General features: G+C 33.9%; 1 protein-coding gene and 1 long non-coding RNA gene across 8 annotated transcripts in view; one reads left to right on the top strand and one right to left on the bottom strand.

Annotated features, from left to right (window-relative positions):
- Positions 1–2,614: 2,614 nt before the first annotated feature.
- Positions 2,615–17,186, bottom strand: part of ndufaf6 (NADH:ubiquinone oxidoreductase complex assembly factor 6) — a 61,372-nt gene continuing 46,800 nt past the window's right edge. The window contains exons 1-12 of one of the 7 annotated variants that reach the window (XM_051130414.1): positions 16,745–16,984; positions 15,992–16,091; positions 15,682–15,804; positions 14,923–14,979; positions 14,631–14,733; positions 13,170–13,303; positions 10,561–10,662; positions 9,248–9,304; positions 6,905–7,155; positions 5,784–5,846; positions 5,597–5,694; positions 2,615–3,229 (exon numbers count right to left, since the gene is read on the bottom strand). In XM_051130414.1, the coding sequence (XP_050986371.1) occupies positions 7,027–7,155; positions 9,248–9,304; positions 10,561–10,662; positions 13,170–13,303; positions 14,631–14,733; positions 14,923–14,979; positions 15,682–15,804; positions 15,992–16,091; positions 16,745–16,926 (987 nt within the window). In that variant the 5' untranslated portion in view covers positions 16,927–16,984 and the 3' untranslated portion in view covers positions 2,615–3,229; positions 5,597–5,694; positions 5,784–5,846; positions 6,905–7,026. Of the gene's footprint in view, positions 3,230–5,596; positions 7,156–9,247; positions 9,305–10,560; positions 10,663–13,169; positions 13,304–14,630; positions 14,734–14,922; positions 14,980–15,681; positions 15,805–15,987; positions 16,092–16,744; positions 16,985–17,186 lie in introns of those variants that run through there. The other 6 variants (XM_051130412.1, XM_051130413.1, XM_051130411.1 and 3 more) reach the window with 6 other exon arrangements.
- Positions 3,762–4,914, top strand: LOC127177889 (uncharacterized). Its single transcript, XR_007829275.1, has 3 exons — positions 3,762–3,829; positions 4,692–4,782; positions 4,825–4,914. It is a non-coding gene; the product is annotated as an uncharacterized LOC127177889 (long non-coding RNA).

The following is a 17,186-nucleotide window of genomic DNA, read 5'->3' as shown; positions in this document are numbered from 1 at the left end:
TGCTATGAAAGTAATTTAATTTAGTGCTGATATCGTAGCACTATAGTTCATCTTATTCATCCCTAATTTTATCCTAATGCTACATTTTTAGAAGTGTTATTGCAAAGTGGTTTTCATTAATCCTGAGTTCTTGTTTGTCCATTTATGCCTTGCAAAACAAGCCAATTTAAACTGACGTTTATGAGGTCATAATGAAGGATGCGTGTCTGGCATCCACAAAAATATGACCTGGAACTGGCACATCATACTAGGAGGAAGGTCGCATTACTCTAATTTGCCTTTGCTGGTGGCTGTTTGCTTGCATGGAACATGTGAAAGTCACATATATGCATGATATTGGTTTCATTAGGAAACTTTGGAAGAAGTAGTTATACATATGTGCTGTAAAATGAGCAATGACCATTTCCAGCAGCATTTCAGCAGTTATTTTACTCCTCCTCAGATTCCATAACTGCTCTATTTGGCAATCAGTGTGGCGTTTTTACAGGTCTGTCCCTGCTTGAAGAAAATTACCCTAAATATATCACTTTAGTGGAATCCATGCGAAAATAAGAAATGGCAGCCAAATGTCAGAACAGTTGATCAGAGACACAATACCCCTCATTATACATGGCAGACATGCAAAGGATAAAATGCATTCAGTGACTTCATATGCCAGTGATCTAACAAGATAATAGTGTCTGAAAGAATAAAAGACCTGAAGTGATATTCAGTGCTGATTCAAGCTGGTAATAATGTTGATAAGCTCACAGGGTTCATAATCTTACTTTCATGAGTGAATTCCAAAAGAAATTTCAGGCTTTTGTGTGCTGCATAATTACTCCAACTAAAAGCATTAAAAACGAAAAATTTGTAATTTTAAGTATGGGTTGGAGATCTTTTTTTTTAGTGCATTTAAACTTCCTGCAGGCTTAAAATCAATTCCTTAAAGAAATAGTTCACCCAAAATTGAAAATTTATTTACAGTATCTCTGTTTTCCTTCGTTTCATCACACAAAGCTATCATATGACTTTCAGATGTCTTCAATCCATTCAAACAACCTTTTATTGCACTTTTTTTATCATTTTGTAATTTCTTATTCACTTTCATTATGAGGAGAAGAGTGGCCAGAATATTAAAAGATTCTCCTTTTGCTGATGAAAGAATTTCCGTCTTTCATTTCTCAGTGAACTCTTTCTTTAGAAGGAAATCGGATGCCTATTTTCCACAAATTGGAATGCTCATTTATGGTCTTCGTGAAATATCTGCAGCATAAAGTTGCAGTTATTCCTCCATTCTTTCCATTATTCACAGCAACCATTTGGGTGCATGTCTCTTTAAATGTTAAAGGGGTCATCAGATGCTCACTTTTACATGTTGTTTGAACATTGATGTGTGTTGGCAGTGTATATACAAATCTACCCTATAATAATAAAAATCCATGCAGTGGTTTTTAATTAATCTGTAAAAATAATATCCCCTTTTTCAAAGCTATTGCTAGTTAGCAATTTCAGCAGCTAAACGTGGCTAAATGCGGCTGAAGTAAACAGGCTCGTCACTCCACAGAGAGAAAAGAGGGCTGGGGCGAGCAGAGCTCATTTACATTTAAAGCAGCCTTGACCAGAATGGGATGATTTTTGCAGAGCTGATTTTGGCAAGGTAAAAAGGGTGTTGTTTTACACTACCATTGAGAATTTTTAACCAAAGTATATTATAGACTTTTCATTACAACCCTAAAGAATCATATCAACTTGTGGAAAATGGGCATCTGATGACCCCTTTAATGAGCTACAGCTCACCCCGCCCCTCTCTTCCATTTTTTCATGTATTCGGTGACAACATACCATCAAAAACAAAACTAATCCACTGCATCCTCAGTGACTCTTATGTTCACTTTTACATTCAACTACAAAACACATGTATTGTATACAAGATGTTGTTGCTACAGTTTGAGCGTGGAGAAAACAATGGAAATAGGCTATTATGTGACAGTCTGTCAGCTTGTCTGAGTTTTTGTCCCCCTTGAATTCTAAATTTCCAATTCACAATTCTGAGTTTTTCCCAGATTTCTGAGTTTTACATGCTTTTTGTAATTTCTTATTCACTTTCATTATGTGGAAAAGAGTGGCCGGAATATTAAAAGACATATACCATCAAAAACAAAACTAATCCACTGCGTCCTCAAAGACTCAAAGACAAGAAAATTAAGACTCTTATATTCAACTACAAAACATCTGTATTGCTTACGAGAAATTGTTGTCGCTACAGCTGCGGAGAAAGTGGCGGACAGTGTATAACTGGCTGAGAGCAGAAATATGCTAATACGGGACAGTCTGTCAGCTGTTGTAGGCAGGGCCTGAGCAGTATGACAACATACTGCTCTGAAAATCAAAATGGCTTGAAAGGGTGGTTGTGTTCACACACTGCTAAGACACATTTATGTGCAAACACCATGTAAAAGTGAATTTTGCATCCGATGTTTACTTTCGGCTTTTCAGATAGCTCTCATTATCGTTCCTGAGATTCCCCATTTTATGTTTCTTCAGAAAGATTATCTAGCAATTGTAGATCTGGGGCTATTGCTACTCAAATTTTTGTCTGCTGTGTTGTGTAATTCTATAGTATTCATATTGACAATGAGAGCATAGATGCTAATTATAATTTGTTCTTTTCATGCCAGTATGGTTTTTCTGAGCAGAAAGACTGAACCAAAAACTGTTCACACAATCAAAACTGCTTCTAACTCCGCTGTTGTTCTTGAGGACCAACAATGAAGGAAATCAGAGGACAAAGAACCGCATTTCCACTCATCCAAAGAGTTTGGTGTTCACTTGTAGTCAATATTTCAAAGGGATAAATGGAATTTCATCCAGGTATATTGGCCTCAATGAAACTATGACATCACAAACAGTTCATTTGAACAGATCATTCTGGCGGTCAGGTATGGATGGGTATTTAATGATTTGGACATGTTTTGTAATGATAGGTGTTTCAATTGTTGTCGGTTATCTCCTAAGTTGATGAATAGTAGTTGTCACTGTATAAATAATAGACACGGTATTTGCCTCGGGTCATGAAATGAAAAGCAATTCACCTTGGCAACCAAGGCAGTTAATCTCAAGACCTGAATGTGAATAAGAGGACCGCGATGAGCCAATAGAAGCTGTCAGTTCCTTTTTAGAGGTGCAGTGCTGCAATTAGAAACCGTTTTCAAAATGCATCACATCTCCACTGGCCAGAAAGAATATCCTAAACAAATGAAAGGTAAACCAGTTTTAACTTCCTGAAAACAACCTTTGCATCCTCTACTAATTATTTCTGAATTAGATAGAAGAGATCATATCATGGATATTAGATCAATGAGGCACAAAATAATAATATTTTATATTTACATGAGACCAAGAAAATGTCACAAATGTGCATGAAAGAGGGAAATGTATGGAAGCCCATTTATGCCACTGAATAAACGCAAACAAACCAAAAAAGTAAAATAAAATAAAATATCAATCAACCTTTATATCACAATTCAGACTTTTTTCCTCACAATGCTGAATTTATATATCACAATTTAGAGACTTTTTTCTCAGGATTGAGTTTACACCTAACAATTCTGACTTTTTTTCTTGGAATTCCAGGTTTACATCTCACAATTCTGACTTTTTTTCTTAGAATTCCAGGTTTACATCTCACAATTCTGACTTTTTTTTCCTCAGAATTCCAGGTTTACATCTAACAATTCTGACCTTTTTCTTAGGATTGAGTTTACACCTAACAATTCTGACTTTTTTTCTTAGAATTCCAGGTTTACATCTCACAATTCAGACTTTTTTTTTCCCCTCAGAATTCTGGGTTTACATCTCACAATTCGGACTTTTTTCTTAGAATTCCGGGTTCACATCTCACAATTCTGACTTTTTTTTTCCTCAGAATTCCAGGTTTACATCTAACAATTCTGACTTTTTTTTCCCTCAGCATTGAGTTTACACCTAACAATTCTGACTTTTTTTCCCTCAGAATTCCAGGTTTACATCTAACAATTCTGACTTTTTTTTTCCTCAGCATTGAGTTTACACCTAACAATTATAACTTTTTTTTAAATCAGAATTTCAGGTTTACATCTCATAATTCTGACGGTGTCAGAATTCTGAGTTTACATCTTATAATTCTGACTTTTTTTTTTCTCAGAATTCCAGGTATACATCTAACATCTAACAATTCTGACTTTTTCCTCAGGATTGAGTTTACACCTAACAATTCTGACTTTTTTTCCTGGAATTCCAGGTTTACATCTCACAATTCAGACTTTTTTTCCCTCAGAATTCCAGGTTTACATCTAACAATTCTGACTTTTTTTTCCCTCAGCATTGAGTTTACACCTAACAATTATAACTTTTTTTAAAATCAGAATTTCAGGTTTACATCTCATAATTCTGACTGTGTCAGAATTCTGAGTTTACATCTTATAATTCTGTCTTTTTTTTCCTCTCAGAATTCCAGGTATACATCTAACATCTAACAATTCTGACTTTTTCCTCAGGATTGAGTTTACACCTAACAATTCTGACTTTTTTTCCTGGAATTCCAGGTTTACATCTAACAATTCAGACTTTTTTTCCCCTCAGAATTCCAGGTTTACATCTAACAATTCTGACCTTTTTCTTAGGATTGAGTTTACACCTAACAGTTCTGACTTTTTTTCTTAGAATTCCAGGTTTACATCTCACAATTCAGACTTTTTTTTCCCCTCAGAATTCTGGGTTTACATCTCACAATTCAGACTTTTTTTCCCCTCAGAATTCTGGGTTTACATCTCACAATTCTGACTTTTTTTCTTAGAATTCCAGGTTTACATCTCACAATTCAGACTTTTTTTTCCCCTCAGAATTCTGGGTTTACATCTCACAATTCTGACTTTTTTTTTCTTCTCAGAATTCCAGGTTTACATCTAACAATTCTGACTTTTTTTTCCTCAGGATCGAGTTACACCTAACAATTATTAACTTTTAAATAATAATTAAATTATTAATCAGAATTTCAGGTTTACATCTCACAATTCTGACTTTTTTTCTCAGAATTCCGGGTTTACATCTTATAATTCTGACTTTTTTTCTCAGAATTCCAGGTTTACAACTAAAAAAATCTGACTTTTTTTTCTCAGACTTGCATTTAATACTTTTAATACATCTTTAACATTTTTTATTAAATATTAAAACAAAGTATTAAAACATTTAATACTTATTATTATTTTTTTTTTTTTTCTCAAAATTGCAGGTTTACATCTCACAGTTCCGACTGTTTTTCTTAGGATTCCAGGTTTACATCTCATGAATCTGACTGTTTTTCCTCAGAATTCCAGGTTTACATCTAACAATTCTGTTTTGTTTTCTGAATAAAAAAGAGGTAGTTATTACCTTTTCCTCACAATTCTGCTTTTTTCTTACAATTGTGAATTTATATCTTACAATTCTTACTCAGAATTGTGAATATATATCTCAAAGAATTTTTTTAGAATTGCAAATTTATACTTTTTTATTCCATAGTGAAAATGGGCTTCCATAGACATGTTATGCTTAAACGTGGGAAAACAGTACACAAACATAGAAAAAAAGTACATACTGTGATAAAGCACTGGATGAGATCCCTAAATTGGCCATCAAGAAGTGTAGAACTCCAGCCCTTCAAAGTACATGTCAGGATCAGAACGTCTCGGCTCACTTTTATTAATAAAAAAAGATTCAGTATGACCCTGACATATCTCAGTGAAGGAGGCAATTATTTGCAAGTTTTTCCAGATGATAATTACTTGTAATGTGTCTCCTTTCATTTCAGCACCTCAAAGGGGCACAACTTAATCACTGACTGCCAGCTGAAAAGATAAGATTTGGGAACAGAATTGAGCTTTTAAATGTGCCTATTATCTGAGCAGAATTAGACTAATGAACTCTAGATACACTTCTGTGTTTTACAGTATGTGAGATTCATTGTTTTAAAAGCATGTAAAATAACCAAATCAACTGAACCCTTTAGGAGCTCATTAATCATTCATACGTTTTACCGTCTACATGCTATTAGAATGCATATTATCTATGCATACTGTCTAATTATGTTTGTAAAAGTTCCCTTTTCTTATGTTTAATGAATGAGAGAATTTTAATAGCCTCATCACATATGGCATGAAAGTTCTGAAACTAAACTCATATAAAAACACCATTTAGTTTAAAAGAACTTAAATTATTCTTATTTCCTAAACCAGCCTAAGCTGGTCTTTTAGCCTGGCCATGCTAGTTTAGCTAGTCAGCAAGCACATATATTCAGCTACGAATGTCATCTACATACAGAAAAAACAATGCTTACATATATAGTTTTCTGTCCTTTATAAAAGCGACTGAATGAGTTAAGCAAAGCAACGCAACGCAGAGGACATCGCTCCCAGCAAAATATTCTCTGCAGTTCAAGAGCAGTCACAAACAGCCAGGAGTTGTTTTCTTGTCGATCAGATAAGAGCTTTTGTGGCAGTGGGAGGACTGTATTTTTTTTTTTATGACTAAATGAACTCATGATTGTGCCACTAAAATTATGCCACCTTGCATCACATTTGCAGTGTGAAACAGAATTGATTGACCTTGCTTATCAGAAAGGGCATGTGACACATTCCTCACCTATACATTTGTAAAATTGTTGCCGTTTGCAAATGCCTTAAATAATTTAATTTATTCCAAAACATGTTCCTTAGACCAAATATTTGCTTCAATTCATGCCACCAACATTACGCAAATACTTTAACAAATTCAAAACAGTTTGGCATAGTACGTACTTTCAAAATATGTCTGGAAATATTTATTGAGTTCAGACACGTTTTAATTTAATGGAGTGTTATTTTCTGTGAAGCCTGGAAATGATTGAGTAATCAAACACTTTACTTACCAACATGAAAAAGGACAGCAATTCCTAAAAACATATTGAAGCTAGATGATTTATTACAAGTGCTTGGTTTGTTTGACAGGGAGCTCATCTGAAACAATCAGATGATGTTTTAATCAAACAGATCAATAGATCTTCCTCCATGATCGTAAATAGAGCTGAAGGGGCAGCATTGGATTCCTTTTTTGTAGGCTGGGGTGAAACACATCAAAGTCTGCTTTCCTCACTCTCTGCAGGTAGTCCTCCAAAACAACCTGAGGGACAGAACACAAAGAAGCTCAGAAACTATTCGTTTAATTACTTTTGTGCAAGCCTGGAGGATGATACATTATTGAAAGAACGTAAAAGTATAAACAAAAGAACGAAAGGCAAAAATGATTCAGTAGAAAGTGGTGACACGACACAGCCTTTCATTCTTAAAATATTTTACTAAAACATTTTAAATGATCTTGATGCTGCTGAGAAACAGCTAAAGGATAAAGTATGTGATTTATCTAGATTTCTGCATAAATGTGTTTAAAATTTGCTTATAAAGTCACAACAATATGCACAGTTTAATATATTTAATGTTTACTGTTTTTGAGTCTCTAAAAAATTAGTAAAACATTATTACAATTTAAAATAACTGTTTTCTATTTGAATATACCTTAAAATGTAATTTATTCCTGTGATGCAATACTGAATTTTCAGCATCATTTCTTCAGTCTACAGTGTCACATGATCCTTCAGGAATTTATTCTAATATGCTGATTTGGTGCATAAGAAACATTTCTTATTGTTATCAATGTTGAAAACAGTCGTGCTTCATATTTTCATGGAAATTTTTTTCCCCCCAGGATTCTTCGATTTTTTGGATTTTCATGCATTTTTTGATCAATTTAATGTGCCCTTGCTGAATAAAAGCATTTAAATTTCAATTTCTTTAAAAATAAATAAACAAAAGTCTTACTGCCGCAAAACTTTTTCAACAATATAGTTAACCACGCAAGGATTCACAGTACAGGGTGGGAAAATGCTTGTAAATCCCTAGGTTACTGACTTAGCCGACTAGTCCTATAAAAATGTTTTTGAGTTTCAGACAACTAAGGGTTCACATACTTTTTCCTGCGAAGGAATAAATGCATAAATGTGTTTAAAATTTGCTTATAAAGTCACAACAATATGCACATTTTAATAAATGTAATGTTTAATGTTTTGGAGTCTCTAATGCTCACTAAAGCTGCATTTGTTTAATCAATGTTTAATTAATACAGTAAAAACAGTAGTAAAATATTAGTAAACATTATTGCAATTTAAAAGAACTGTTTTCTATTTGAATAAACCTTAAAATGTAATTTATTCCTGTGATGCAATGCTGAATTTTCAGCATCATTTCTCCAGTCTTCAGTGTCACATGATCCTTCAGAAATCATTCTAATATACTGATTTGGTGCTTAAGAAACATTTCTTATTATTATCAATGTTGAAAACAGTTGTACTTAATATTTTCATGGAAAAATTATTTTTTCAAGGATTCTTTGATGAATACAAAGTTTAAAGGAACAGCATTTTTTTGATTCAATTTAATGTGCCCTTTTAAAAAATTTTAAACAATATAGTTAACCACGCAAAGATTCACAGTACAGAGAGGGAAAATGCATGTGAATCCCTAGGTTACTGACTTAGCCGACCAGTCCAATGTTTTTGAGTTTGACAGGGTTCACATACTTTTTCCTGCATCTGTAAATAAACCCAAATACAAAATACTATCCTCAAATGCCAAACCTTACAGTAAAGTCCTTTTGTGAGAACACAGTTACGATTAATCCCAGCCAAAGCAAGTGGAGCGCAATGTGTCACTAAACGGCCTGCAGGGTAACGATGGCTTTAAAATAATACGAATGACAGTTAAACACAGGGATGTGAAAATGGAAAGTAAGAGCATAATATTACAGTGATATAAAGTGAAATAAAAATGCTTTACAGGCCATTTAGTTCACAGAAAGCATTTCATTGGCCAAAGCAACTGAAACACCAAAGGTGTCGGCAAACGGGCTGAAATTGGACTGAAAATTACAGACTGCTTCCCTATGCTTTGCCTCGTAATACGCTGAGAGTTATTCCCTCGGCTCCTCTGAGGCGGGCTCCCTTTAAGAGAAATGACTGTAAAAGAGTAAAAAAGGCTTAAGATGTGTAATCAGACCATGAGCTGGTAGTGGTGCCTCCAGGGGGCAGAAGTCATGTGGGTCGATAAGGCTCCGCCTCTTTTGGAGGCAGAACGAGGATAAGCCATGAGCTTCTCTGTGTCACATCATATTAGTGAAGCGTAGGGAAGGGAGAGGAGCTGAAAGAGATGAAATTACTCACCGTTTGCAGGAAGGCAGGCATGGCTGCATGTGGAACGTTCTGGCTGAATGATCTAGCCTGTAAGACAGTGTAGTAACACGTCAGGATATTAAAAACAAGATATCAAATTCTCACAGCTGAGCCGTATAGTACATCACACAAACCTTACTAGACAATCTCATGGTGAATCGAACTAGGTCATACAAATCTGGACATGTCTAAATCATATTTTACCTCAGTACAAAAAATAAATACATTTAAAAAAAAAAAAAAAAAAAAATTTTTTTTGCACTACCGATCATTCTCAATAGTAGTTATATGCTGTACTTTTTCTCTGATAAATGTCTATTGTATTTTTGTGAAATTGTATAAAAATATTATAGTACTTGTTTTAGTTTCTTTAATACAGTGGATTTTTACTATTACTGTAATGAGACTCATCATCAAAAAATAGGAATCATAAAAAAACAGGTAAGCATCTGAATGCATTTCTGCATTATGGGGGGAAATGCACTTAACAATCACGAAAATAATCTCATATTACAAAAATATGTCACCCTGGACCACAAAATCTGAAAGACTGAATAAATAAGCTTTCTATTGGTGTGTGGTTTGTTAGGACAGAACAATATTTGGTCGAGAAACAACTATTTGAAAATCTGAAATCTGAGGGTGCAAGAACATTTAAATATTGAGAAAAATCGCCTTTAAAGCTGTCCAAATGAAATTCTTAGCAATGCATATTACTAATCAAAAATTTAAATTTGATATATTTACAAAATATCTTCATGATCTTAATATCCTGGCATAAAAAAAAAAATTTTGACCCATTCAATGTATTTTTGGCTATTGCTACAAATATACCCATGCTACTGACTGGTGACTGGTTTTGTGGTCCAGGGTCACATTTGGGGGTGGAATATCACTCAGACATGCTTTCATGACTCACATAAAATTTTAACCCACACAATTTAATTAAAAGTTAGATTAAAAGTATCAATTTTCAGTTTGTGATTTTTAAATGTGGTCCTCATCGAGGTCATTCAGCGCAAACTTTAATTCAAACCACCTGCTCTGAGTGAGCAATATCTGACAAATTCTCTGATTAGCATTTCCTCGAGGTATTCCATGTGGTTACACTGGACTTTTAATAAATTCAGTAATGAGGAGAGGGCAACAATCAAGGGTCATCAGAGCTGCTAGTGGAGGAGGGGTGGTATCGCTTCTGAAATCTAATGAAGTTAGTATGCAAATTGAAAATTACTGGGGGAACATACAACACAGTCGACATCTCCCATCTGACCACAGATATTAAACTGAAGGGCTTTGCATACGTGCTGGAGATGGACATGGGCTTGGCTGGCAATGTCATAAATGACGTCCCTGACGTTCTGGTCCCTGCTGCCACGGATGAAGTCCTCTTGAGATGCTCCATGCTAGGTGAGAAACAGTGAAAATGCATTATCAGTACCCCTCCGATGACAGATAGAAAAATGAGTTTGATGATACCACAATCTTGTCCCTATCCCTCCAGGCACCATTAAAATAATACACCCGGATTTCACCCCAAAAATCAAAAGAAAACATAAACCTTAAAAAAAGGCTATTACAGTCCATATGTATGTACATATATATATATATATATATATATATATATATATGTATGTACATACAAATATGTATATATGTATATATATATATATATATATATATATGTGTGTGTGTGTGTGAATATGTATACACACACACACACACAAATTTCACGATTCGATTTGACTTGACAGATTTATTCAAACTTAAATACTGAAAAACAGTAAAAATCATAGTGAACATGTTATATGCATATATGCATATATTTGACAAAATGCTCCTCTCTAGAGCTCGAGTTCATTTTTCTTTTTTTCTGAGGTAAATGTGATGTTGTTTACAAGCTGTTATATGACTCACAACTGAGGGACTCATATGCAGCTCTTACAGAAGGTTGAAATGCTCACTGATGCTCTAGAAGAAAAACGATGCATTAAGAGCCAGGGGGTGAAAACTTTTGAACAGAATGAAGATGTGTACATTTTTCTTATTTTCCCTAATATAATATTTTTTTCATTTAGTATTGCCCTTCAGAGGCTACAGAAGATATTTACATGTTTTCCAGAAGACAAAATAAGTTACTTTTACCCTGCTCTTCAAATTCTAAAAGTTTTCACCCCCTGGCTCTTAGTGCATCGTTTTTCCTTCTGGAGCATCAGTGAGCGTTTGAACCTTCTGTAATAGTTGAATATGAGCCCCTCAGTTGTCCTCAGTATGAAAATACGGATCTAAAAATCATACAGTCATTGTTGGAAAGGATTCAAATACACAAAATGCTGGAAAACAAAAGAATTTATGGGACCTGAAGGATTTTTCTGAAGTTTAACTGTTTAGGATAAACAAGGGACTTATAGGGAATTATATATTCTCTTTTAATTCTAATAAATGTAACTTCAGTACATTCATTTTCAGAGGGGGAGGATGTGCTAGATAGAAAAATAATAACACAATACTGTCGTGATCTTAAATATTGGCACAATTTCCCTAAAAATTTTCTTTGGATTTTGGGGTGAATACAACTCAGACATTTCTTGACAGTTTTCATGAGATTCATCTTTATAGATTTTCCAGCATTCAACAAAAAGTTGAACAGAAGAACAAATCAGTATGCTGGACGAAAATGTGAAAATCTGACGCACATCGTGAGGTGATGTGTTTACGACTCAGCATCCCAAGACTTCTTCAGAAGAAATATTTACTGAAATTACACTCAGTTATAGTTGTGAAACTACTGATTCAAACATAAACAAACAAGTGTAAAATTCTTTCATGACTCAAGTGTCGCCTGTGATCTGAACAAGATAGCAAGTGATCAATAAACACATTGCAGAAGCTTTCATTTAGTATCTAATTTAAAAGCCAATTGTTCTGCAAACAAAAGCTGTATGGCAGAATAAAACCATGGCAAGGCAATCAACATCATGAATAACCAGTCGGGAGGCTTTCATTGATCTGTTCTGATTCTTGAACAGGGGATTTCATGTCAAACAGAGCTCTTAAACTGTGACAAAAAGGCTTGCAGACACCCAGAGGCTTGTATTTACAGTCCACCTAACAAAGAAACACCCACACATACACCTTGCATTGTTTTACAAAAATATTTGACTAATCTTGACAGGTTGCACATTAATATTGTTTACAATTCCAACAGCAAATATTCCCTAAACAACCGCAATGTAGATAAACCCTCAAAAGTTTTGCTGTCTCTTTTAATTTAACATAATCCAATGCATTATTAAAGACATCAATTACAGGTTTACAAGCTTATCCGTACATTATTGCCTCAAGAAAGGAAGTTTTATTAAGTTGACTTTAAACGATAAGTAAAGACAATTAGTACAGAACTTCCTTGCGCTACAACAAAATAATTACCTATGAAGTAGCAAAACATTAAAAACCTACAAATGCATTATGTTTTAGTAAGGATTTGATAACCTCAGAAACCAATCATTGTCCACATAGTTTACGGTGAAGCAACAGTGCCCCCTTTTGGTGAATGTGCAATCCTACAGCAAAACAATCTACCTAACATAATTTGATCTTAATACTGCACACTGACTCCACCTGAGAGTAGTTGAGGATAAATGACAGATGATATTCTTTTCTTTTGTCACACTAAGGGCAAGATCTTCTAAATCCCAATTCTAATGGCTCGTTCGTGCTGTAATGGTGACAGATGGCTGAAACAAAGCCCTTGGGTTTGGGCTTAGCAGAGGAGAGGGCACTGGAGTGGACAGCTTCACCCACATGTATGCTGACTGGCACATGGATTGCCTTCACTAGTGCCTCTTATGTTGGAAAAGCATGAAATTACAGACAGGAACAGAGATGATAGGGCGATAGCTGATTTACCCACCAGCATGCAGATGTCCATGGGCAGGTAGACCTTGCGTCTGCTGCTGTTGTAAGGGGTTGCCCGAAGGCAGGTCAGGATGCCCTGGGCTTTGCCAATGTGGCTTGCGGCATGGTCTGCATGGACGTTTTTCACACCTACATTAAAAAAAGATACACAAAGTATACACTACCTGTCAAAGGTTTTTGGAAAGTATGATTTTTGATGTTTTTTTTTTTTTTTTTTAAAGAAGTCTCTTCTGCTCACCAAGCCTGCATTTATTTGATCCGAAAAACAGCAAAAGCAGTAATATTGTGAAATATTTTTATTGTTTTAAATAACTGCTTTCTATTTGAATGTATTTTCAAATGTAATTTATTCCTTTGATCAAATCTAAATGTTCAGCACCATGTCTTCAGTGTCACATGATCCTTCAGAAATCATTCTAATATGCTGATTTGCTGTTCAAGAAGCATTTTTTATTAATATCAATATTTAAAACAGTTGAGTACATTTTTTCAGGATTCTCTGATGAATAGAAAGATCCAAAGATCAGCATTTATCTGAAATAAAAAGCTTTTGTAACATTATACACTATACCATTCAAAAGACTGGGGACAGTATAATTTTTGTTTTTTGGGGGGGAAGAAATTAATACTTTTATTTAGCAAGGATGCTTTAAATTGATCAAAAGTGATGATAAAGACACTTATAATGTTACAAAAGATTTCATTTCAGATAAATGCTGTTCTTCCGAAACGTTCTATTCATCAAAGAAACCTGAAGAAATTCTACTCAGCTGTTTTCAACATAATAATAATAAAGATAACTGTTTTTTTGCGCAGCAAATCAGAATATTAGAATGATTTCTGAAGGATCATGTAATTGGAGTAATGATGCTAAAAATTCAGCTTTAAATCACAGAAATAAATTAGGTTTAAAATATAATTAAATAGAAAACAGTTATTTTAAAAAGTAAAAATATTTCAAAATTGTACTGTTTTTACTGTACTTTGGACCAAACATTAAAATCTTCCTGTCCAAAAACATTTGACTGGTAGTGTAAATTTATGCGACCAGTTTTAAACAGTACATTAGAATGGTTTCTGAAGGATCATGTGACACTGACACTGAGTAATGACTGCTGAATATTCAGTCATCACAGAAATAAAATGCATTTTAAAATACAGATTACACTGGAAACATACTAGCAAATCTACAGCCTTTAAAGCTATAATAACATCATTTTAATAGTTCCTTTCAAAATAAAAAGCAATCATTTCAGTTATCTTTCAGGTGGCTAAAATTTTTATTTTTTCTTACACAATGAAAGTGAATGGTGACTAAGGCTGTCAGGCTGTAATAACATCTCCAGAGCTTCACAGAGGAAAGTAAGTCATACTAACAATGCAAGGATATGTAAATGACAGAATTTTCATTTTTGCAAGAACTATTGCTTTAAGAGATCAAGAAAAGTCTGCTCACCAAGTGTCTCCAGCAGCAGGTAAAGAAGAGAAGATTGTGTGTTTTCTCCATAGGCCTCCAGCTCCTGAAGATTCCTGTACGCTTTGTCCTCCAGATCTTTCTCCTTTTCAGAACATAATGTGCCAGAGGACAGTATAACGTGCATAATGTGCCAACTCAGTGAATGATATATTAATGTCTAGATTTAGCCATGCATGTCTCTCTGACAGCTGTCAGAGTTAAAATTAGATATTTCAAGAGAACTTTCCATTATTTTCTTTACCTATATTTAAGGACAAATCTGATTACTTACTCTTTCAGATATAATTCTTAACATCCACCTCCTTGTTAATGTGTGCTTCCTCACTGCCTGAGAACACAGAGCAGTTATAATATATCAGTGCCCAATATTTTGAAAAACACTGTGGTTCAAACAACACTGGACATCGACTGTCATTATATGGACACATTTTTCAAAAATGACACTCATATGAGTATAAATGTTTGTTTAAATGCTTTTGAACAAATTCTCTGATGCTCAGCAAGCCTGCATTTATTTGAAAAATACAGCTAAAACAGTAATATTGTGAAATGTGATTACAATTTTAAATAACAGTTTATTTTAATTGTAATTTATTTTAAAAGTTTATTAAATTTTAAAGTTTATTTTAAAGTTTTATTTTAAAGTTTATTTAATTTTAAATTGTAATTTATTCCTGTGATAACAAAGCTGAATTTTCAGCATCATTACTCCAGTCTTCAGTGTCACATGATCCTTCAGAAAGCATTCTAATATGCTCATGAAACATTTTTATTATTATTATCAAAATTGAAAACGGTTGTGCTGCTTAATATTTCTTCTGAAAACCATGCTACATTTTTTTTAGGATTTTTTTAAGAAAAGAAAGAACAAAAGAATACCATTCATTTGAAATAAAAATCCTTTGTAACATTATAAACATCTTTACTGCCTGTTTTGATCAATTTAATGTGTCCTTGCATAATAAAATGATTCATTTCTTTAAAAAAAATCTTAATGACAAAATCTTTCTTTTATAGACAGAAGACCCACCTTCCAAAGTTCTGTGCTGACGGGCTGGGCTGGAGGGTCATCTCTGTAAATATCTTCCACGGCACTCTTCCAGAACTGCATTCGCATTAAACCAATGGTTTTCTGAGAAACAGAGTCCTTAATCTAAAAGAGAACAAGCAAATATATGAGCATATATAAATGTGTTTTGTTAACTACAGGCACTTTTATGTGCCAAGAGTTGGTTTTTATACTATAATACAAAGTTATATCTGTACAAAAGTAAATTAGCTTCAGCCAAACTGAATAAATGAGTTTGTGCATTGTTGCACTCATTAGCTAGAATACCTGCCTGTGCCAGTTCTACATTAAACGCCCTCAGTGCCAGTGCAGAGCGCCGAACAGCCTCAGGAAAAAGCAATGAACACAAAAACCCCTCATAGTCCCTCTTCCTATTGGTGAAAGTATAGTGTTATTAACCCACATTTACAAAACAGAGACTGAAATTTCTGAAGGTGTGACAGTTATTACATATAGACTACTTTATAAGGGTCAATGACAAATAAAGATTTTTCTTAATGTTTCACTCATGTTGGTGCCAAACATTTTTTTGAAAAATGTTAATACTGTTTTCTACAAATTATTTAATGTCTAAAATGTAAAGAACTGAAACCATTAGATAAGTACTAAAACGATTTCTATGCACACTGTTTTTTTTTTCACACGTGTCATTTATATGATTGATCACTATTTTCATTTTAAAACTACCAGAACATGCTTTTTAAGTAAAAAGGCATATTATTGCATTTCAAATTTATAAAGAGAAGTCTTCTCTTTTATTACATCACCTAGACATTTCTAGTATTCCTTTTAACAACTGACAACAATTTTAACCATGGCCTTTAACAACAGAAAATGTAATTTTTGTATATATTTTTATAAAAAATAATGTCACGCCAGTTATTTATATTCACTTTGACACAGCCAGAAAAAAAAAAATTCTCTGAGGTATTCTGGGATACATGTCTACCCGGTTAAAACGAAGCTTTATTTGCTTCCAGGTAAAACTACTAAAAGTAAATCGTTTTTTAAACTAATAACTTACCTTACAGTATCAATACAGTATTGTTCATTGTGCTGTCCTGTCGAATTTGTTAATGCTCTTGTGCATTTGATTTCTGCTGGCCTCTGTATAAACGTGGGATAGGGAATCTTTACGTGGAGAGAATTTTTGGTGGTTAAAAGTCCATTCTTTATGTTTATTCTAGATGCCATTGCAAAACTCATGCATCTAGGTATCCTTGAGCTAAACCTCCTCCTGCGTGTGCGTCATATTACAACTTCCCTGTAAGAAAGCACTTCTCACAGTAGGTTCCGCTCAAAGTAAATCAAATTCAAAATTCAAAGTTTCGTTTCTGAGTGAACTTTATTACTTTCATGGTACTTAAAATGTAATTATTTATATGCAGTCTACATAAATTAAATACTTTTGAACAGTTGTTTGCGCTTACAGCGAGTGGTGATTGACAGATGCCGTGATCACGTGA

The sequence above is a fragment of the Labeo rohita genome, chromosome 16, assembly GCF_022985175.1.
Source record: "Labeo rohita strain BAU-BD-2019 chromosome 16, IGBB_LRoh.1.0, whole genome shotgun sequence".
In the NCBI taxonomy this organism is placed as follows: Eukaryota; Metazoa; Chordata; class Actinopteri; order Cypriniformes; family Cyprinidae; genus Labeo; species Labeo rohita.
Note: the sequence above shows the minus strand (reverse complement) of the source record. Positions and strands in the feature narration are given on the sequence as shown.